General features: G+C 37.4%; 1 protein-coding gene across 4 annotated transcripts in view; it reads right to left on the reverse strand.

Annotated features, from left to right (window-relative positions):
- The window catches only part of EPS8 (epidermal growth factor receptor pathway substrate 8), a 175,094-nt gene that overhangs the window by 61,399 nt on the left and 90,857 nt on the right, over positions 1 to 22,838 (reverse strand). For all 4 annotated transcript variants that reach the window (XM_008707049.2, XM_008707050.2, XM_008707047.2 and 1 more), the window contains one exon: positions 1,809 to 1,888. In XM_008707049.2, coding sequence (XP_008705271.1) covers positions 1,809 to 1,867 — 59 coding nt within the window. In that variant the 5' untranslated portion in view covers positions 1,868 to 1,888. The remainder of the gene's footprint in view (positions 1 to 1,808; positions 1,889 to 22,838) is intronic.

Consider the following 22,838-nt stretch of genomic DNA (forward strand, 5'->3'; position numbering starts at 1 on the left):
AGTTGTGAGCAGTGATCCAGTCAGAAAAAGTACTCAATGACTTAACCTATAATGGAATGGACATTATTCTCACAAAAACTTAAAATGTAAAATAACACTTTATCATTAAATTTGACCAGCTTTACCCTAGTTCTAGCCTCCCGTCAGTAATATGGGAGGTGGAGTAAACGTATCACTTGAATTTTTAAAACTTGTTCAGTAAACATTTATTAAACCCCAAAATCTATTAGAATAAGGATTATGGCACAGGACATGGTTCCGTTAATAAAACAAGTAAGTTGAATTGTTACAATAGAATGTGATATCTGGATAAAACTAATAGATACTACGAGTAAGATCAAAGAAGGATTCAATTTTTATCAGGATGTGTAAAAAGATTTCACCACCAAGTTGGCATTTCCACAGAATATAAAAGATCGGAAAGAAGCACTACACACAGGTGGAGAATTAAGTGAGGAAAAGGCGTGTGGACCTGGCTCAGTGACTAGCATGGTGCCCAAGGGAACAGTGCATCTAATGGCGTATGTCTAGAAGCCAGGAATGGCTTCAGACATAGGGAAGGCAAATAGAGGGCTCAAGAATTAAATTTTTATTCTCCAGATGCAGCAAATATTTTTATACAGGGATGTGACATGATCAAAAACATTTTTAAAGAAAATAATCCAAGAACGAATGGCAAGGTAACCAGGTAGAGGGTACCCCAAAAATTATGGTAGAAAAAAGGCCCCAAGTAGAGCTAGAATAGAAAGAAGAGACAGAAACAAGAGTTCCTTAATAGAAGAAAATGTTATAAACTCGTGGTTAAATGGATAGTTATTGTAAGAAAAGGGAGGAAGATTGAGGGCGTAGCCAAACTTTCTGGCGTGAATAACTGATGGACAAGATAAAGATAGGACCAGACGACACTCCCTGGGTGTCTCTTACTGACCAGTACTAAAGAGATTTGCAATGATCCTTGTACAGAGAAAAGATGATGCATAACTCTTTACAATGTGAATAACCTATGAATTCTGAAAAATGTTGAGTGAACTCTATACCACAATGGTCAGTATAAAACAACTATAATACTAACCACAATGTGTAAGGGAACGGCAACTTACGTCAGGGATGTGATTTCAAGTTATACCTGGAACCACAGGGATTGTTTTGTTTGCCTGCCTGATCTTTTTATTTGTTTTACACAGTGATAAGTATCTCGACAGACTGGACGAGAAGACATTTAACTCACCTCACATGCCAGTACTTTATAAATAAAAATGATAGAATGCTCCAGAGAAACTGAAATCTCTGAAGTAAAGTATATATTCAACTATGGAAAACAATAATACACAAAATACCAGAACAAACGTCTATTAGGTCACTGTCCTGGAGGTGGGTATTAACGAACCATCTTTTTCTTTCCAGACACAGTGAACTTTTAAATATTATCATCGCTTAGAATTAGAAAGAAATTATGTATTAATGAGGAATAAACTACATAAAGAAAGGGAGTTAATCTTTTTAATAAAAATGTAAAACAAAACCACCAAATCAAATCCAAAAAGAACCCCAACAGGGGCGCGTGGGTGGCTCAGTCGGTTGGGCTTCCGACCCTTGACTTCGGCTTAGGTCATGATCTCAGGGTCGTGGGATGGAATCCCCACGTTGAGCTCTGCACTCAGAGCAGAGTCTGCTTAAGGTCCTCTCCCTCGTCCTCTGCCCCTCCCCTTGCTCATGCACTCTCTGTCTCTCTAAAATAAATAAATAAATCATTAAAAAAAAAAATCAGAAAGAACCCCAACAAATTAAAAATAAACCTTCCAACTTACTTCATTTGAGCTGGATACATTCCAAAACCACTGGGATGATTAGAAATATGACCATTCATTGTAGTTTTCACTCCTGGGTTCTGAAAAAAGAAAAGTACATAGATTAAACGTAATAAAAAGGTCCAGGCATTTCAGTTTCAAGTTATTCACTCAACAAATACATGTCACTGCCAGGATGACAGAAATACAAAGATAAAGGTCTCCACCCTTAAAGAGCTGTGGCACCGGAAGTGCAGGTGGACATATAGACAAAGATTCAACTGGCCTTTAACATTAATGTACTAGAACGGTGAGCAAATTTAGGCAAGTAAAAGAAAAATCTAAAATATAGTTCTGAGTCCTCTACCTCTAGAGTAGAGGCATAACTGTATACTCTGCTCAGACTCTTAAGTCTCGTTTTATGGAATGTTACGTTGTTTACTGTTTCATTATGAAAGTAATATAGGCTCATTAAATTTAAAAACTTGAGAACAGGTCCATTTCTGTATTAGCTAGGAAGGACGTTAGGTTTGAGGTTGGTGTTGAGTTTTACCTATCAAGGAGAATAACTACCATGACTTCCAGTGCTTTGACGAAACCTCAGATGTAAGGCCTTCTGGCCAAGCGTTTGCAATTTCATATTGTTGGAGCATTCACTGTATCCCTGGGGGTTGCAGCTTTCTATAAGTTTGCTGTGGCCGAACCAAGAAAGAAGGCGTATGCAGATTTCTACAGAAATCATGATTCCATGAAAGATTTTAAGGAGATGAAGAAGGCTGGTATCTTTCAGAGTGCAAAGTGATTTTGGATTATAAAGAATTTCTTTGGGATGGGGCACCTAGGTGGCTCAGTCAGTTAAGCCTTCAGCTCAGGGCGTGATCCCAGTGTCCTGGGATCGAGCCCCGCATCGGGCTCCTTGCTCTGCTGGGAGCCTGCTTCTTCCTCTCCCACTCCCCCTGTTTGTGTTCCCTCTCTCCCCTCTCTCTCTGGCTGTCTCTCTCTCTGTCAAAAAAATAAATAAAATCTTTAAAAAAAAAAAAAAGAATTTCTTTGGGTTGAGTTCCATTGAAGTTTGTCACTGACCTGTGTTCCTGAACTATGAAACACAAATACTGGGTTATGGAATAGTTTGTCTTGATAAATAAACAACTAACAAATACTTTGGAAAACAAACAAACAAACAACAACAACAAAAACCCTTGAGAACAGGAAAGTGCAAAATATAGAAAAGCACAAGGGAAAAATAGCACCCAGAGCCCTATCATTGAACAATCCTGTAAATTCCCTCCAGTCTTTTTCTTGCATCTACTTTTCTTCTTTCTTTCTCCCTTCGAAGCACATTTGACAACACCCTATACACACATACTTGGATACACCTTTTTTCCAAGAAGGTATCCATTTACACACTCCTTTTACTTTTCATGAGAAAGCAATTTTAAGAGTTAACACCAGATAGTTAACTTCAGAAAACATTTTTAATACGTTTCACAAATTGAAAAAATTTCTTCAAACAAGATTAATGAGTAAAACTTCCTCTTGCTAAATCCGATGGCTTTGTCTTTCCTTGTTCTCCGAGACAATACTTACACCGATTTATTTCTTTTTTTTCTTTAAGATTTTATTTATTTATTTGACAGAGAGAAAGAGAGAGAGAGAGAGAGAGCATGATCTAGCACAAGCAGGGGGAGCAGCAGGCAGAGGGAGAGGGAGAAGCAGGGTCCCCACTGAGCAGGGAGACTTGATTCCAGGACCCTGATATCATGACCTGAGCGGAAGGCAGACGCGTAACTGACTGAGCCACCCAGGCATCCCCGCACCTGATTTATTTCTCCTTACTCCTGGATACTTGCGCCTTCTTGTGTTTAGTTGTGACACTAAACAATTCTGGACCTTATCTTACTTTTCTGACTTTTGTATACATTATATTGCTATGTCTTCTCAATGACAGAACGGTAGGGAGGGCACATCCCAGAATTATTGTAAGACAAGGGCAGAGGGAGCAGTAGAATTAACAAATACTGAGTGACTATTCTGTGTCAGGTAATATGACTGATACTTCCAAGGTGAACAAAACACAGTCCCACCTTTGGGCCAACAGTCTAGTTGGAAAAACAGTTACTTAGTGAATAAATATGAAATTAAAAATTGTTGCTTCTATTACAAAGGGTGATGGGGGTCCATTTTGAAAGGGAACTCCATCCAGATTAGGAGGCTGTAGAAAACCCACAGAAAGAAATTATATTCAAGACCAGTAACTTCAAGTTAATTTCTTTCTCATTCTTCAGGTCTCATTTCAATCACAATGTCCCCAGGGAAGCTTTAACTGACCTCCCTGAATAGGTAAAAGCCCACTACGGGCATTCTCAGACTATAAACAATTTTTCAAAGTATTTTCACAGCTATAATTTTTCATTTGTTTAAATTCCTGACTCTTCACTAGACTAGAAGTTCCATAAGGGCAGAGACTTTTGTTTAATGCTGTTTCTAAAGCAGTTAAGAATAGTACCAGGCATAGAATAGGTGTTAATTACATATGTATTCAAAGAAAGAAAAAAAGGAAGGAAGCCCATGTCCCACTTTTGAAAAATTTTATTGCATTCTTAACCATACAAAATTAATTTATTGGAACACACAGTAAATAAGTCCCGGTATATGTGGCTTTATTTTAAATCTACTGGAGACTTAAAGGGAAAAGTCAGGCTGACTGCCATAATTTTTGGAAGGGGTGAGACTTGACCTAGTTCTTAAAGAATAGTTAAGGATTTATAAAGGTCTTCAAAACACTCAAGTTTAATTCAAGCTTTCCCAATAGTCCTGCCCATATTTATTCACAGCTTAGAAGCAAATTTCTAAATTAAGGAACAAAGAAATATTGACCTCTCCCCTTGATTTACAAAATTACATTTACATTACATTAATTTACAAAATTACTACATTTACAAAATTATATTACACTCATATTACATTGTCATATTTGGTTTTTATTGTTGTTTTTGTTTGTTCTCCTTCAATTTGTACTTGGATATAATCAGTAGTATACAGGTACACCAGTTCTCTGGGGAAAAATTAAATCTTGATTTGTAGTGCTTACTGAATTCCATGGTATAAATATTTCCACTACGGCTCATCTCAAGCAATCAATACTTTTACAGCAGCTTACAAAATTCCTAAATATCTCGCAGTTGGTTCTCATATGCCTATAGGATCCAAACGGAGCACATCACTGTTAGATTCTAGAATTTGGGCCAGGACAGAGGCTAGGAATAACATTCTGGATCTAGAGCCCATGGGTAGACACAGACATTCATAGAAGCCTGTAACTCTATTTCTGGCACTAACTAGCTACACAAGTCAATTAAGCCTCTGTCTCAATTTTCTCGTCAGTAAAATAGAGATAATTCTTGGGTTTTTCTAATTCACAGGGCTAGTGAAAAATCAAATGATGGATGTGTGAGTTTCTTCTGAAGTTTTTTTTTTTTTTTTTAAGTATTCTTTCAAAACAAGCTGGTTCGTTCAGTATATAAATTAAACCCCCAGGGTTTGTACTGATTTTAACCTGGTTTGCATTTTTAAACCACAGCGGCTGGTTTTAATGAAAAGTGATAGCCACCGCATCTCATCCTTTTCGTGTTTAATTCTTCATGACAGTCGAATAAATGTGTGGTTTGTGTTTTGTTTTAAAACTGTGATCTGTCAGAATAAGAGAATATGAGAAAAGGGAAGAGAAAATGTCAATTTGCTAAACTGAATTTTAAATATAGAAACTTTTCCTATTTGGCAATCACAGTGTCACTTGTCACAGATGCTCATGTAGCAATATGGAATTTTCAAATATTTAAATATAGCAATTAGAGTGCACACCTTGCAAAGGAAGCAATTACAAGTGCTTGGTTTTCCTTCAGGCTTTTAAAAGACACATCCAAATTGTAGCTATGTAGACCATATATATAGTTTAGAGGAACCTTTAAGTCTTACTAAAAAAAAAAAAAAATAGGTGTTTTCATTTTTATTAACTGTTAAGCAAAACAACTTAAAACTAAGGAGACAAACATTTTCTTTATCACTTCACAGGGTCACAAATTAGTTAACTCTACTAAATTAACCACTTGGTCCTGCTAACGGTATACACTAAAACTGTCCTAATAGCTTCCACAGATTTGAAATTATAGCTTCACTTTCCCTATAAAAACACTTGTTGTAAGTCACAGTTATTATATTTTTCTTATTTTCCACAGAAAGTAACATTCTTCAACCAACAGAAAGAGTAAAATGGTCAATTTAAGATCTAAGTTAAGTACACCAAAAATGGTGAACACTGAAATCCTCAGTGTAAACAGAACGTATGAAAATCACTATAAGCAGAAATAAATGAGGCTATCTCTATAATAAGGCAAAACCAGAAAGCTAAGTTCATATGAGAAAGTGTTAAGATCCCAAATATAAATAAATAAATATTGAGATTCCCTTTCCTTTTCTTTACTCTCGCTGGCATATCATAGCAATTTCCGAATTGATGAATGAGTAGGTAGTCATCACTCAGTGTTAGAATACCACCCACCCAATCTGGCCACCAAAAAATGAGGAGCTCCCTGCATACTGAGCTGCCCTTGAACTAACTTGTTCTCTTAGGAAATGTCAGACTTTTTTTGTTTAAGTTTTTGTTTGCTTGTTTAGGTGTGACAGCGTATCTTGAAGTATCTCGACTTTGACTGTAATTCAACTAAATTCATATCTCTTGGTCTAAATTATAACCAATGGCGGGGGGTGGGGTGGGAAATGGGTATTGTCATCATTATTTAGGGTTTTAACTAAAAAATCACTGAAATTTTATTTTTAGCAGTACTTTGTAACATCGTTTACAAGGGACTGTGCTTAAAGCATAAAAACACCAAGAATTTATTTTAACCCTTCTGAAGTATCACGTGATCTGTCTCCGCCATGTCTTCTACAGCAACCACTTTTCATACATGTTACCACTACCGTCAGGATAGTACTCTCTATTTCTCTGTCACTTGGTCTAATATTTAGTAATAAAGAATTTGTGTGTGAATGAACTTGGGAAACTAATAAGTACATTAAACTGTTACAATAATAGAAATGATGATGATGGGGGTGCCTGGGTGGCACAGCGGTTAAGCGTCTGCCTTCGGCTCAGGGCGTGATCCCGGCGTTATGGGATCGAGCCCCACATCAGGCTCCTCCGCTAGGAGCCTGCTTCTTCCTCTCCCACTCCCCCTGCTTGTGCTCCCTCTCTCTCTGGCTGTCTCTATCTCTGTCAAATAAATAAATAAAATCTTAAAAAAAAAAAAAAAAGAAATGATGATGATGATGATGACGATAGTGGCCAACATCTGGGCAGGTATCACAATAATTTCTAAGCCATCTGTAAGTATTTTCTCAGTATCGATCAAGAGTAATTCTGTACCTTTAAATCAACACATTGTAATCACTTAAAATAATTGTTTTTATCTCTCTTTTTTTAATAATGCTGAGAAAATTCTTAGGCTGTTTACAAGTTAGGACGATTTGGAAGCAAGTCTATATTCAATCCAGGATGTTGTTGGCTTAACAACTAGCTGAAGAAAAATACCTGTTGTAGAAGTTTAATAAGCAACTAAAAAGCACTTTAGTACTAATTGTATGTTCAACATCGTGATAGATTTCATAAGAAATCTAATACAGAGAAGAGCCATTTAGATCCTATTACTGCTATTTGAGTATTTCCCTCTAATTCTGGTTGCTGTGATGGCATCATCAGCTCACATATACTGCTTGATATTATACATTGGAAACGACTAATATCTCAGTTCAAAAACACTGTCAATACTTTTCTGATCTGGGAAAATACGCTATTTTTAAAAGAACTACTGTTATTTATTGACAGTTTACCCTGTACCAAGTGTTGTGCTAAATGTTTTCTATCCCTTACCCTATTTAATACTCACATTAATTTTTGATGAAGTACTATCTTCTGTTCTCATTTTATAGATGAAGAAATTGAGCTCAAGAGACTACATGCTATTTGCATGTGATTTTGAAACTTTTAAAAATCATCTAGTTTCCATGAATGACAAAAGAGTAACACACTATCTGGGCGCCTGGTGGTTTAGTTGGTTAAGCATCTGCCTTCGGCTCAGGTCATGATCCCAGGGTCCCAGGATCAATTCCCGCATCGGGCTCCGCCCTCAGCAGGGAGTCTGCTTTTCCCTCTCCCTCCGCCTCACAGCCCCCCCCCCTTGTGCTCGCGCTCTCTCTCTCTCTCACGCTTGCTCACTCTCTCTCCCAAATAAATAGAATCATTTAAAAAAAAGAATTACGTAATGTTTCTTTATCAGATATAATCATAAGCAATGAACAAAAAGGGGGAAAGAAAATGACATTCCATGAGCCCCCACTTCATACGACGTTTTAGAAACTTCATCTTACTACATCCTTAGAACAACTTTTTCAGGTAGTTATTAGCTTCATTTTGTAGGTGAGATGACAGTCTCAAATAAGTTAAGACATCTGCCTAAGTGGTAACACAAGAAGCCAGAATTTGAAACTCACAGTTTCACTCAGATGCAGATTTATTTCAATTACTCCAGTACAGTACTGTAAATGGATTTTCTCTTATGAGAAAAATTAAGAAAAATGTTTTCTTAATAACATTTTCTTTTTTCTAGTTCACTTGATTGTACTGAATAGAGTATATAATACATATAATACAAGTCAAAAGTTCTGTGATAATTTTCTACTATGAGGGGGTCAGTGCCCCTAACTCCCATGTTCCTTATGGGTAAAGTGCAATAAAAGTGGGTCTTCTAGTGCTTCATTCACATATAAATAGCATGTGATACCCATAAATTCACCTGGATCATCTGTATTTCTTCCATTATAATTAAATACACATTAAGGGAAGGGAGAAATAAGTCTCCAATTTTGCTGGAATCCTCCAACAAAAATAAAAATATGGTAGGAAAGGGAACAAAATTCAGAGAGAGGAAACTGTCTTAAACCTTCTTTATTACCAGGCCCCCATCCCACTGAAGCATATCCCGGGGTTGGGTTTTGGAAGAAATGGTGGTAGGACTGCATTTTGAACTATTACTCAGCAAAGTGTCCATTAAATCTCATAAGTGACATGAGGAATTTTAACTGAATCTCCACATATTTATTTATGTTTGAGTTTTCCTTTTTTACATATACCTTGCCTACACAGGCTTGAAAAAAACCTTTTATCAAAGTGTTTATCATTCTGATTGTATTATTTCCACAATTCACAATAGACTTACAGTTAGCCTTATATAATGACTGCTGCAATAAACTGACGTTTAAAGGGGGATATACTTTATCAGTGGAAGTTCCTGATTTAATCACCCTGTGACGTAATTAATCAGCAAAGACAGGCCCAGGTGCCTGGTCACCACTGCCACACCGTGAAACAGACTGCCATTTACTCCATCACATGTCGTGGAGGTCTCATTAAAACTGCAGCTAAATTTGGGATTTTAAAAACTTTTTTGTAATCAACTTTTTTATTTTTGAATCACTTTACATTTACAGAAAAATTATGAAAATAGAACACAAAGTCCTTGCATAACCCGCACCCAATTTCCTTACTGTTAGCGCCTCGCATTAGCATGATGTATTTGTGACAATTAATAAACCAATAGCAATATTTTATTATTAACTAAAATCAATACTTTATTCAGACTTCTTCACTTTTTTACCTAATATTTTTTTCTGTTCCAGGATTCTATCCACAACACCACATTGCATTTAGTCCTCATGTCTCATTAGGCTCCTCTCCACTGTGACCATTTCTCACACTCCCCTTGTTTTTGAGGACTATATTAGTTTTCTAGGGCTTCCATAATAAAGTATCACAAATTGGGTGGCGTAAAACAACGGAAACTTGTTCTCTCACAGTTGTGGAGGCTACAAGTCCGAAGTGAAGATGTCAGCAGAGCTAAGCTCTCTCTGAAGGCTGTAGGGCAGGAATCCTTCCTTGTCTCTTCTAACTTCCGATGGTTACTGATAATCTCTAGCTTTCCTTGGCTTATAGATGCATCACTCAAATCTCTGCTCTGTCTTCACATGGCCTTCCTGGGTGTGTAGCTATATGCGAATTTCCTTCTTCTCATAAGGACACCAGTCAGTGGACTGGGGTCCACCCCAATCCAGTATGACCGCGTTGTGATTCACTGGCAAAGACCCTATCCAAAAGAGGTCACATTCTGAAGCCTAGAGTGGTAGGACTTCAGCATACCGTTTTGGGGGACACAATTTAACCTGCAATAATAACCTGGATTGCCCTCTGAGGAGTACTGTATCTGGATATTCCATAAGATGTGCCTCAATTGGAATTTGTTTGATGTTTTTCTCATGATTAAGCTGGAGTTATAGGTTTTGGGGAGGAAGACCACAAAGATATGTGCCACTCTCACCACATCATGACAAAAGTCCATGTTATTCGCTATGACAACATTGTTTATGCTAGCCTTGCTCGCTGACTAAAGTAGCATTCGTCATGTTTCTCCATTATAAAGTGACCTCCCTCACCACCACTCTACAGGCCTGTTCAGAAGCAGTCACTATTTGCAGCCCATACTTATGGGGTGGAGAGTTATGCCCCGCCTCCTAGAGGAGGGAATATCTGCGTGAATTATTTGGAATTCGTCTGTATGGGAGATTTGTGTATTTTCCAGTATTTACCTGTTTATTCTATTTTTTAATTGACAGAAAAGATGGAAAAACATATAAGAGGGGATCTGATTCATCAAATAGAAACTCTTGATTATTCATCCCCTGTAAAACTCCTATTCTAGGTGGTTCAGATGAGATCTGCGTTAGGCTTCCATTGTGTGCTGGGTATAGCAGAGTGCTAAGTGAGAGAGAGAAAGAAATTGAGGCATGGGAGAGATCATAGCCCTTAACACAAAACCCTGGCTAACACCACCAAAAGATGATCAGAATTTTAAAAAGTAAACATTATCTAAGAAGTTCAAATCTTCCCAGAAGCAAAAAGTTGTTGAGTACAGATTCTCAGAAGAGGGAGAATATTCCCTGTGGGCATTTGCTTCCAAAATAAGAATAAAAGCACAAGTTTTTCTGTCAGTTAAGTTCTCAACTGAACACATATCAGGGAACAACATTTTGGAACAAAAAGTAAAGAGAACCATCCCACCTACCTCACCTCTTCCCTACTCCCTGGTAATTTTTTTTCTTCAAATCTCCCTGTTTTGAAAATCGCCTTAAGGGTTAGTATTCACTGACATTCTATAAACCCTTTGGAAAGGTTCCAAAGTGAAACTTTGTGTCACTGATTACTGCCAAACAAAAGCTACTGAGGAACTCAGGATCTCACATGATTATTTTTATTGTGAGATATTCTTTTTCCATAGTAATGCCACAAGCTAAATTTGTACAGTTCAACATATTTTACAAAGGCAAAGCGATAAAGAGCTATCTGGGCCAGACACAACCGAACTTGGTAGACAGAAAAACATGTTCTAAAAACCATCTTTGATGAAATCGAAACTCTTGAATTCAAATTTCATGATGATGTATTAAATGGCCTCTAAAAATAGTAAATCATAAAACCTTCCAGGTACAGTGAGAAGAGTTTTAACCCACGGATGAGATATAACATTTTAATATTTAACTACCCTGTTGCCACATGACTACCTTTCTCTGTATTACCCAGAGCAAAGGCCAGGTAGCAGTAAACAAAACACTGCTCGGGTGCTCGGGCTTCACTCTGCACTTTTAGTACCGCTAAGAGGATCAGTGCTTTTACAAACTGTTCGACGTGGCTTCATCGTAAATGGCTACAATCTACAAAGTGGCAAATGTCACTTTAAAGCAACTATGATACTGTATTCATCCTACTTTTCTAAATCATAAATACATCCCCCCAAGGTTAGGACAAGTAAGAAATGCTTAATTTCTAAACTACACAGGACTTGAAGCGACGCCATTCTGTTTAAATGCAGGTTAAACAAAGCTTGCTACTGTATGATAACATTCGTCACCCTGAAACTGCCTCCCAGAGAGTCTATAAAAAGATGCTACTTTTCATCTCAAGCTCATTTCTTTCTGTCTGACATACTACTCAACACCGATTATTTGGATAAGAGGACGGAGAGGTATCATACCAAGAATTATTCATTATTTCAATTTGTCTGTTCTATTTTTCTCAAGATACGGTGTTAGGGACCAAATGGCAGCAGGATGGTTATATGGGGGCAGGTGTATCGAGTTTAACATCTATAACTTTATAAGCCAACAGAGAGTTCATGACTGGGCTAATAAGGTAAAATTCTCCAATCATTCTTAACTAATCCTTACTCCTATTATGCCACACTGCTTAACATTTTGTTGACAAAGATAAAAATGCACTCCTTTCAAAACACTACTTTTCACTTATCTTCAAAAACAGAGGTAGTCCCAGTATGCTGTTAGAAAGTGATTCAACAAAAAACAGTCAAAACAAAACAAAAATCAATTCCAGTAATTATCTACATGTGGCTGAATATAAAAATAACTGTCGGTGAGTACTCCCACTAGGAAAACAAATCCTAACAAAATCTTCCTTGAAGACTTTCCCATCTTCTATGGAAATTTTAGGGGGAAACAAAAAAGAAAGAAAAAGTATATTTAGGAAAAGAGCACATTACGGGCAATGTGAGGACAGCGTAGTATCAAGTTTAAGGGGAAGTTAGATTAGGAGTGGGTCTAGAAAAGAAAATCTCCCTCAAAGAAGGGTTGAATCGAAGAGGGCAACATAAGGATCTTTAGAAATGTGTAGCACAGTAGGGGAGGGAGACATCAACAGGATCATTTATAGTTCGATGTGGCAAGTGGAAAGACAGAATGCAAAGTGGGGACCTTAAGCTTGGGGCAGGAGGGGAGGGCATTCAGTTCATAAAAGCCTCCGTCCAGGCTGTAATGTGTGAGTTTTTCTGGGTTACTCAACCCAGAAAAAGAATAGCAAAGACAAGAGACAGGGTGGTACATTTAGAAACCACCACAGTTTAGAGTCACCGAAGAATAAGACGTAGAAAGTCACAGAAAGACTGCCTATCACAGAGGGCAAGCTTACTTTTATATCAAATTTTGTTAGACCAAAATGCAGTGTTTACTAACGTGTCTGTGTAATTGCTACTCACAGTCAATATTAAGATTACATTTCTTTGTTTGTACAGTCTCCTGTTTTTAGAATAACCATCTTACCTTCAATCCTTAGTTTTCCTCCATTTCCATTAATTTCATCCCTTCCCTCTCCACCAGAAGTGCAATGGCCTTTCAAAGCATTTAAACACAATCTCTTCCGCTCTCATTTTTATCTTTCTGCCTCCGGCATCTCTCCCTGATCTCTGCGCACTGCCTCCCGCACGGTGTTCACTGTGGTATCCTAATCAATACTGTCCTATTCGTGACTTTCATCTCCTCCTGTCTTAGATCCTTGTTTCCTGGATCCCATCACTCCCTCTTCTTTACTTTTACTGTTTTTATCTTGGAAGGGCACACCCTTCAGAGTGTAAGAAAGCTAATTTCTGAAGCTTCACATGACTGAAAAACGTGTTTATTCTACCTTCACAGATGACTGGTAGTTTGTCTTGGTTTCCAGTTCTATACTGCAAATTATTTTTGCCCCAGAATTTTGAAGCCATTGGTCTGTCCTCAGTGTCCCTGCTGAGATGTTAGGTGCCATTCTGTTTCTCAGTGACCTTTTTTTTTTTTCCTTTGGGCAGTTCTGGAGTTTGGGAATCTTCATTTTTCTTTCCCTGATGTTCTGAAATTTCAAGAATATACTGCTATAGCTGTTTTTTAAAAAAATCGATACATTAGAAGCTCAAGAGGTGTTTTCAAATTTGAAAATCACTGCCCTTAAATTCTAGGAAATTGTCTTGAGCTACTTCTTCGTTTCTTCACATTTTCTAAAATTTGCTTTTCTAAAAAATTCTACTGTTCTATTCTGAAGACTGAGTCTCTGAATTTTATTGCCTTTTCACGTTTGTTTGTCATTTCCTGGTATTTCTGTTCTACTTTCTGGGTGGCTTCCTTAACTTCATCTCCAAAAAATCGTTTAAAATTTTTCAAGTCTTCTATCAATTTTCAATTTTCAGGAGAATATTTTTATGCCCCTTTTCATATAATACTTATTTCCAGATTGCAATATATTCTTTGATCTTTCTGAAAATATTGATGATAATATTTTAAAGTTGTCTTCTTCTCCCTTTGTGTCTATTGCTGTCAATTTCCTTGTTTTCTCCAGGCTTGTTTTGGTCTCCAAATTTCTTCAAATGTCTAGGGATCATTGGTTACTACTCACATTGAAGATGGAGCACTAAAAGGCCAATTAGAAAGCCTGTGTAGGTAAGCGGAGCTTGCCAACAGGTAGGCTTCACTGCGGAACAATCTCACTGGGCTCTTCCACTGGGAGACCCCCAACCATCAGTATCCACAGGTCTTTTGCACAGATAGGTCAGATTCTTCAAAGAAGCATCTGCTAACTGAATATACAGAGAATATCTGACTGACACATTTTTGGAGATGAATAGAGGAAGTGCAATGGGGGGTATCTCACTATTCAGTGTTTCATTTAATTTTCCACCATCCTTCTGTGCCTTGGTATCCCCCACTCAAGAGTTCTCTAGCTCATATTCTCCAGAGAATTAACTTCCAGTGTTGCTAGAGTGTGGGGAGTCATCTGGGGTCTAAGTTCACTTTAAACCCACCTACCACTGTTTTCTCACCTCACTTTCTGAGATTCTGAAGTCTCTCTCCCTAGCAGCTCAGCTTCCAGCTTCTTAGTACTTGTAGGTTAGTTACCATCACCCATGGGCTTTCCAGAGTCACTTTATCTCACCGAGTTTCTACATTTTTAAAATCCCTTTGCTGTTACTGTTTTGGAAGGAGCAGAATAAATATATGTGCTTGATCTGCCTTTTCCTGTAACATATTCTCATTGACAAAACACTGACAAATATTTGCTAATGAAAAACTCAGGAGAAAAATTCAAGTCACCTCCAATATGAACTTGAGAGGTTAAGGTGGACTATGAAATATGAGCACAAGTTTATACTGAAAACAAAAAGTCCAGGACAGCCAGAGTGAAAGCAATAAAAAATGAAGAAAATTTACCTAACATAAAGTCAGCTGATATTTTGGTAGCGTACATTTAACTACCTGTTGTTATATATAACAACAAATGCTGTTTTCAAATCCCAGGAAAGAAACAACAATTACAGTCTGTAAAAGTGAGACAATATCCCCAAATAAATCAGGCATTATTAATTTTAAAAATGCCTTAATTGTTTTTCTAGAAATTAAATCATACTTTTACATGCACAATAGATGACTAAATGAAACCTGAAATCACCCTTAGATAAATAATCAGTGACCTACTCATTTTAATTATTCAGATTTTTTTTCCAAAGAGAAGCCCTATTTATTTATTTTTCTAAAGATTTATTTAATTATGAGAAAGAGAGGGAGACTGCGTGGGAGAAGGAGCAGAAGGAGAGACCCTCAAGCAGACTCCCTACTGACTGCGAGCCAGACATGGGGCTCAATCCCATTACCCTGAGGTCATGACCTGAGACAAAATCAAGAACAAGAACTGGATGCCCAAACAACTGAGCCACCCAGGCACCCCAAGAAGCCCTATTTAAATGAATATAGGTGGGAATAAATTCTTGGTCAACTCCCAAAAGAGAAATCAGAGATATCTGTGCATTAGTTTTACAATCAAGTGGCCTATAAACGTAGTGTGAAACTCTTTCCTTGGGAGGTTAGATATTTACATAGTCATAAAAATTAAAGAAAAAAAATTAAGTCCAATGGGAAAAAATTTTTTTTAATTGAGACTACTAAATTTCATACTTAAAGGCAGTAAATATAAGCTTTGGCTATGGATAAAACTAATCTTGAAAAATGTCTATTATAACAACAGAAGCCCTCAAAAATAGGAGTAAAGTTCTTCATAAGCCTCAAATTATCCATGAACTGGGGTAAATCACAGACATATCTCTGTTTGCTACTGTGGAAAAAAAAAAAGCTCATTTATTAAGGATTTTAGTGTGTGAATCACTGTGCATGTGCTTTTTATATATTACCTTACTTAATTCTTACCCACCTTATGAGGTTGTAAGAGCTTACTGATACCAGACAGGCAAAGGTCCCTCGCCAAGACGATTTGTGTGAAGAAGAATTCAAGAGCAAGCATTTTAGAGAAAAGGGACAAAGATTTATTAAGTACAGAAGAATGGAACTATTTCACAAAGAAGCAGTCTCTCCTCCCAAATAAGAAAGCAGACTCCGGCTTTGCCTCTAATGCAGGGTTTTGTTAGGTTGCTTTTTGTTTGTTTGTTTAATTAGCTAACCCTATGGGGAGGGGCTTACTCTAACTTTGGGTTTATCACTTACATTAGGTGGTCAGTTTTCCATTGTCTTAGGGTTATGGAATTACCCACAGCAAATATTTTTAAGAATGTCCAGCTTTTGTGGCTTTTATTTCTGGAGGAAGTGGGGTCTTGTAGTTTTCCATGAGTTGAATCTTGTGACTCTGTTTATGATACTTACTTTTAGGGTAAGGGTCAGCCTAAAACTAAAATGGCTTTACTTTGGTCACTTGTCTCTTTAGTCTCCCTTCCCTCCTGCCTCATCATTATCCTATGTTAATGAGGAATCTGGGAGTTATAAAATTATAAGTAAAGGTAACTTGGCCATGACATCTACGTACCATGGCTAAGGTTTAACAGCTCATGCTTTTAACTATTGTATACTTCCCTTTAGTTATTGATAAATACAGTATTTTGAAATTGGTCAGCGATATGTCAACACTTATTAATTAAAAGCCAAAATGACCTTTGTAAATTCAAATAAGATTCATTCGGTAGTAACTGTCACCAACCAATACCAGTACTAATTTATTCATTCACTCATTCAACAAACATTTACTATGTAACCATTATGTGCCCACCAGTGATTTAGATGAGTACTGTTAAATAAAACTTCCTGTGATGATGAAAATGTGCAATATCATCACTGTGCAATACAGTAGCTGAGCACAAGTACTGAACACCTGAAGTGTGGCTAGTACCACTGAAGACATGTAATTTTAATTTTATTAAATTTAAATTAGTTTAGGGGTGCCTGGGTGGCTCAATCGGTTAAGCACTCGACTCGTGATCTCATCTCAGGCCTTGATCTCAGGGTTGTGAGTTCTAGCCCCACACTGGCCTCCACACTGGGCATGCAGCCTACTTAAAAAAAAATTAAATGTAAATTAGTTTATATTTAAATGTAAATAGCCACATATGGCTAATGACTATCATATTAAATAGGAGAGCTCTAGGTACTGAGTGCCCAGCTAGCAGACACGGTTCCCACTTAAATGGAGCTTACGTTCTAGTGGGAAAGCCAACATAAATGATAATAAATATAATATTACAATTTCTGTTAATGGCTTAAAAGAAAAAGAATAGAAAAAATAGTATTTATAAGGATATAAAGTCAGACTGGATCACATCTAGCTATGAATGTCTAAAAACTATAGGATTAAGAGATTCATGCTGAAAATGTTATTTCAGGGATTCCTTATTTAAAATTCAGGATAATTAGGGGCGCCTGGGTGGCACAGCGGTTAAGTGTCTGCCTTCGGCTCAGGGCGTGATCCCAGCGTTATGGGATCGAGCCCCACATCAGGCTCCTCCGCTATGAGCCTGCTTCTTCCTCTCCCACTCCCCCTGCTTGTGTTCCCTCTCTCGCTGGCTGTCTCTATCTCTGTCGAATAAATAAATAAAATCTCTAAAATAAAATAAAATAAAATAAAATAAAATTCAGGATAATTAGTGAACCATTGAAACAAAAAATTGGTGCATTTTTTGAAAGTGCCTTCAATGTTTTAAGACTGACGCACAGAAACAGTGCTCTGTGGGCAAAGAAGTCTATGTAAAAATAATTCTGAATAAGGATAATTTCTTTTTATCCTATTAACAGCCTGAATTTAAACAAAATAAAATGAAAGAGAGTAAGGAAGAGGAATCACAAAAAATAAAACAGTACAGTCTATAAAATGCCAACATTAGATACTCCAAGTTTAAGAATCTGGATTTGAGGGATCAGGAAGTGAGAGAAAAACAAGTTAAGTACTATTCCACTTGGAAAGAAATGGAACTTTTTATGGTAACAAGTCCTCTTCTGGGCCAGTGTCAATTTGTAAACAAAAAACAAAAAAAACAAAAAAAAAAAAGAAAAGAAAGAAACAAAGAAAGAAAGAAAGAAAGAAAGAAAGGAAAAGAAATTTGTCCAGAAATTACATTGCTAGATTTGAACACCTGGAAATGTAACACAGCAAACAGAACTCAATATAGTAAATTAATAAGTTAAAAGAGGTGCTTGGATCAGCAGAGAAAGGGAGAAGCACCAAATACCTTCACGTTCCTGGATCATATTGTGTGGATTTTTGTTTGGGAAGTTAAGATAGATTTGTTTGGGTAAGTAGGCTATTTCAGGTCAAAGGAAGAAGAAATTTGAAGAGAGCATTAGCACAAGGGCCAGTAATGCCACATTTGCATTTTTTTTACTTTCCCATCTTTCCCGTCTCTAAGCCACTAGAAAACGGGTCCATAGACTGAGGTAGGTAAAACTGGGGGGAGAAACATGACCTGAATGAGTTGAAATGTGTTGTTCGTAAGAAGAACAAGTTGAATATTTCTAAATAGCCGCCCCAATTAATTCCAGCTCTATTAAATAAACTAGGTGGAATCTAGCTGGCATAACTGCTGTCTACCATTTTAAAACAACTGTTTGATAAAATCAGTTGCACTAAGAGAACCAAACTAGCACTGTAAGCGCTAACAGCAATGGAGGAGGAAGAGCAGCAGCTGCCATTTGGATAGCACCGTGTGCCAGACACAATTCCAAGTGCTTTAAATACATGTAATTGTCACAACCACCTCATGAGGTAAAGACCATTACTATCTTCACTTTACAGGTGAGTTAAGCTAGGGACTGAATTTAATCAAATTCTCAATGTCAAAGAGCTAATAGGTAGTAGATATGGAATAAAATCCAATCACTTTGCCATAAGAAGAAAACAATGTTGAGAGAGTTTTTTGCCCAAAATCACATGATCACATAGCATCTAAATAGAACTAAAAAGATTTTTCGTTTTGCTATAAATTTATTATAATAAGAGTACATACATTTGTACATAAAAGAGCTAACAGTGTAGATTTACTTACAAAGAAGAGAGAAAAGGAACTGGTTTCTGAATGTTTATGAAGTAAAGGCAGGAGATAATCAGGAATGTTAGAAATATTATTAAGATAAAGGCAAAGGTCTTACGAGAATAAAAACAATGCACCCTATAGTTTCAAACGATCACAAAATTCTTAAAGGTCATGGCATCACCTTGACTTCTGATCAGCAAAATCCATGCCTATTACAGAGTATTTCTCTATGGGAACACATTTCCAATTGTATAATGGCAATCAATAAAACTAGAATTTTTTATATTCAAGTTTATATTCAATATGCTATATTCAAGATAGCATATGTTTTTACAAACATGTTAACATATGAATTATTATTAAAAAATAAGGCAATAAAGTCATAAAAAATTCTCTATGAAAATGCAGAAATAATCCATTTTATCTCTATTAAGCAGAATTATACACAGTGGGTGATTTTCCTCCTACTTCTCTGGAAAATTTATTTTCTCAGTAATTTCAACAAATCAACTTAAAAACGTGTGCTGCTTTTTCTAACATAATCTTACATAATTTTACTGAATTTGATGACGAAAGCAGTTAAATTTTCCTCAAGCTGCTAAACTAAGTGTCAGCATAGCTTAAACTCAGCAAACTCTTTTAATAGTTTCAATATATTACACTGTAAAGAGAGATACATGATTCTTTCTGATAAAACATACTTTTTCAAAACTTGGCACTACTTCTTAAAGTAGTTTTCAAACTCCATGTATTTGTGTCATGCAAGCAGTAAAAATCTATTAATGAGAGGATTACCAGGATTTTAAGTGATCTATTTGGGGGGGGGGGGTCAAAGGGAGAGGAAGAGAGAGTATCTTAAGCAGGCTCCACATCCAGCACAGAGCCCAATGCTGGGTTCAGCTCAATCTCACAATCTCACAACCCTGAGATCATGACCTGAGCCAAAATCAAGAGCTGGACGCTTAACTGATTGAGCCACCCAGGCAACACTTAAGTGCTCTTTTGATGATCTAAACTGGAATCATTTCAGAAGCTTCTGTAGATAAAATTTAAATTGAGCTAATACCTTCTAAAACTTAAATTTATTATTCTTATACTTAAATCCAATCAATGGTTCCCCACTGCTCTCCAGAAAACATTCAATTCAATTAAAAAGCATAGTACTCTTTTGTGATCTGGTCTTTTATACCATTAAACTTCCTTTCTCACCACTTCTGCCTTCCTGCCACCTCCTCTGTTCCATCCCAGACCCGCTCCTCTATCCTAAACCCTCCCTATACTTGCACAGACTATACATCATTTTGAAGACTCTTGCCACCAAGTAACATCTTCTATCCTGAATATTCTCTCACCCAAAAACCTCCCTGCCACCTTCACCTCGCCAGCTCCTAGTCAACCTTCAGATCTCAATCTAGGGAGACCCTCCCTGATTTCTGTAAAGTAGGATAGATAGACACCTCTTTCACGTGTTCCTATTATGTCTGAGTCTATCACTAAGATGCACTTAGCATACTACCATAACTTCCTGCTTTCTTTTTGTACATAGGATTATAAGTTTCTTGAGGGCAGGGGCTAAATAATTTTACTGATCACAAGGGTGAAGCAGAGTTCCTAATACATAGTAAGTTCTCGGTAAAAACGTATTCAATGAATGAAAAACATTATGCCCACAGTTATATGTTTACTTGACCAATCTTAAGAAAAAACAGAATGAAAAACTGACGGGAACTATTTTAGCTAGTTGAAGAGTTGAAAACGGAAAATGTTTAGCATCACTAGCTTCTAACAAGAGCCACTCAAAGAAAACAGCAAACATGGTCCACTATTACACCCAAATCCCTCTGAGTCACCCGATCCACACTGTGAAATACACATCTCCCTCCTGCCTCTCCATCTTGATTTCTCTTATTTTCAGCCACCTTCCTGATTTTCCCCAAATGGAATGGGAAAAAAAAAAATCCTCATCTAACCATACCTTCTCACCTTTCCAATTCTGTCCCTTGTCTGATGGTGAGCATCAATACTACCAGAATCCAACCACTTTCTGTGAGCGTGAGAAAATTTTGTTCCTAGACTTGCCATCGGAACATCCTAGATGCCAACTTGATTTAGGTTTGTTGTGAGTTTAGAAAACATGGAACACCAAAGTTAATACTATTCCTTGCTTTGTCAATACTATTCCTAACTCTGGGCCCATGGACATGTTAAACTCATGGGGTCCTCATTAGTACTGAGTAAGCTTGAAATTAGGGTATTTCCAGGAGTTCTCTGCAGCTCCAAAGTCCGGTGCATTAGTTCAGTGACACCAACCACGGAGGCCAGCACACTGGCTAGTGTGCTGCTTGTCAACTAAACTTACCTCTAAAGATCATCTGACAAAAGAGCACACAGGAGAAAGTATCCTATTTTCTCATGGTGCTGGGGAGAGGTCGGGTGGAGTTAAGAGGTAACTTTGAGGACTGGCTATACGTTACCCTCACAACCTCTAAAGCCTGCCTACACTGCCTACAAAGAAAGCATGGGATATAATTTTTTAATTTTGTATTTCTTTTTTTACAATTTAGCTGGTAAGAAGCCTTGGGAACAGCACATAGCAGCACAGAGTGGCACACTCCTCCAACTTTAGTTAGCTAGGAAGGGTAAGATGAATGTCCCTGCTCTCCCAAGAACTGAAGCTGCTCTATTTTGGGATGCTAAAAAGGAAATGTTTCTAGGAAACAAGTGTTTGAATTTTATGACCTATGATATGTTTACAAGAATAGTGCTTAATCTTAACTGCCACTGTTGTCACCTCGGGGAAGGCTAGTTTTGCCAAGAGCCATGTGGCTGCTTCCCTGCCATGCAAGAAATAGGATGAAGCAAAGTGGCCTACTCCAGGAGGGACCGTATGTGCCAAGGCAGAAAATCAAAGAACCCACCTGATCTAGGCCCAAATGCTTAAGGTAGAAGAAGTGAAAACTGACCAACTAGTAATCTACTAATGTAAGTGGACAAAGGACGGATAATCCACAGCATGGATCACTGCTACCCAGAAATGTGCCTAAACATATCTGACCGCCCTTGCAAACCTTACAGAGCCTCAAATGACAACAATCAACTCTTAGAAAACAAAGCCCTATTGCTGCTCCTGGAGAAGGCATGAGCAACCTTGCCCATAAGGCAATTTCCCAGCATCCGAAGACCACTTTCCTGTTCCCAAAAAATAATAATAGTATTTCTGCCAAGAAGAAAAATGCTTTTGGGGTGCTATTTCAGAAACAATCAAAACGTATCCCAATGCTTGTAGTGTGGTACCGTGGGACAGTGAAAAGAGCATACTACGCAGGCAGACGGCCCTGAATGTAAATCTTGACTCTACCACGTCTCTGTGACTTTGAACAAACATTATCGGCTCTGAGCCTCTGTTTGCTCATCTGTGAAATAAGAGTGTTATGAAGACTACATGCAAAAGCACATGTGGGTCACTGAAGATTTATCTACAACTATCAGTTCTTTGTTTTCCTGAAGAATGTGTCTTGGAGAGAAGTAGAAATGGAGAGGTTTTTCTTTAAACATGGATTCTAAACATGAGATTCACTGAAGTAAAAACCAATTGCAATCAGATACAACTCAAGAGAAATACATAATAGTCAGAGCAAAGAATGCTACCAATTACATACTCACACGCACACAAAGAAATGTCCTTTGCTTACCCAGGCCTACCACAATTTTTTCCTAAATAATTTCTCTGGTCCATACTCTCTCTAGCGCTCCCACCTATAAACCTTCACCACATCACACTTTCTTCTGAGCATATCGTGCACTGATTCACCTTCAGGCCTCTGCT

This window comes from Ursus maritimus, unplaced genomic scaffold, assembly GCF_017311325.1.
Source record: "Ursus maritimus isolate PB19 unplaced genomic scaffold, ASM1731132v1 scaffold_26, whole genome shotgun sequence".
Lineage (NCBI taxonomy): Eukaryota > Metazoa > Chordata > Mammalia > Carnivora > Ursidae > Ursus > Ursus maritimus.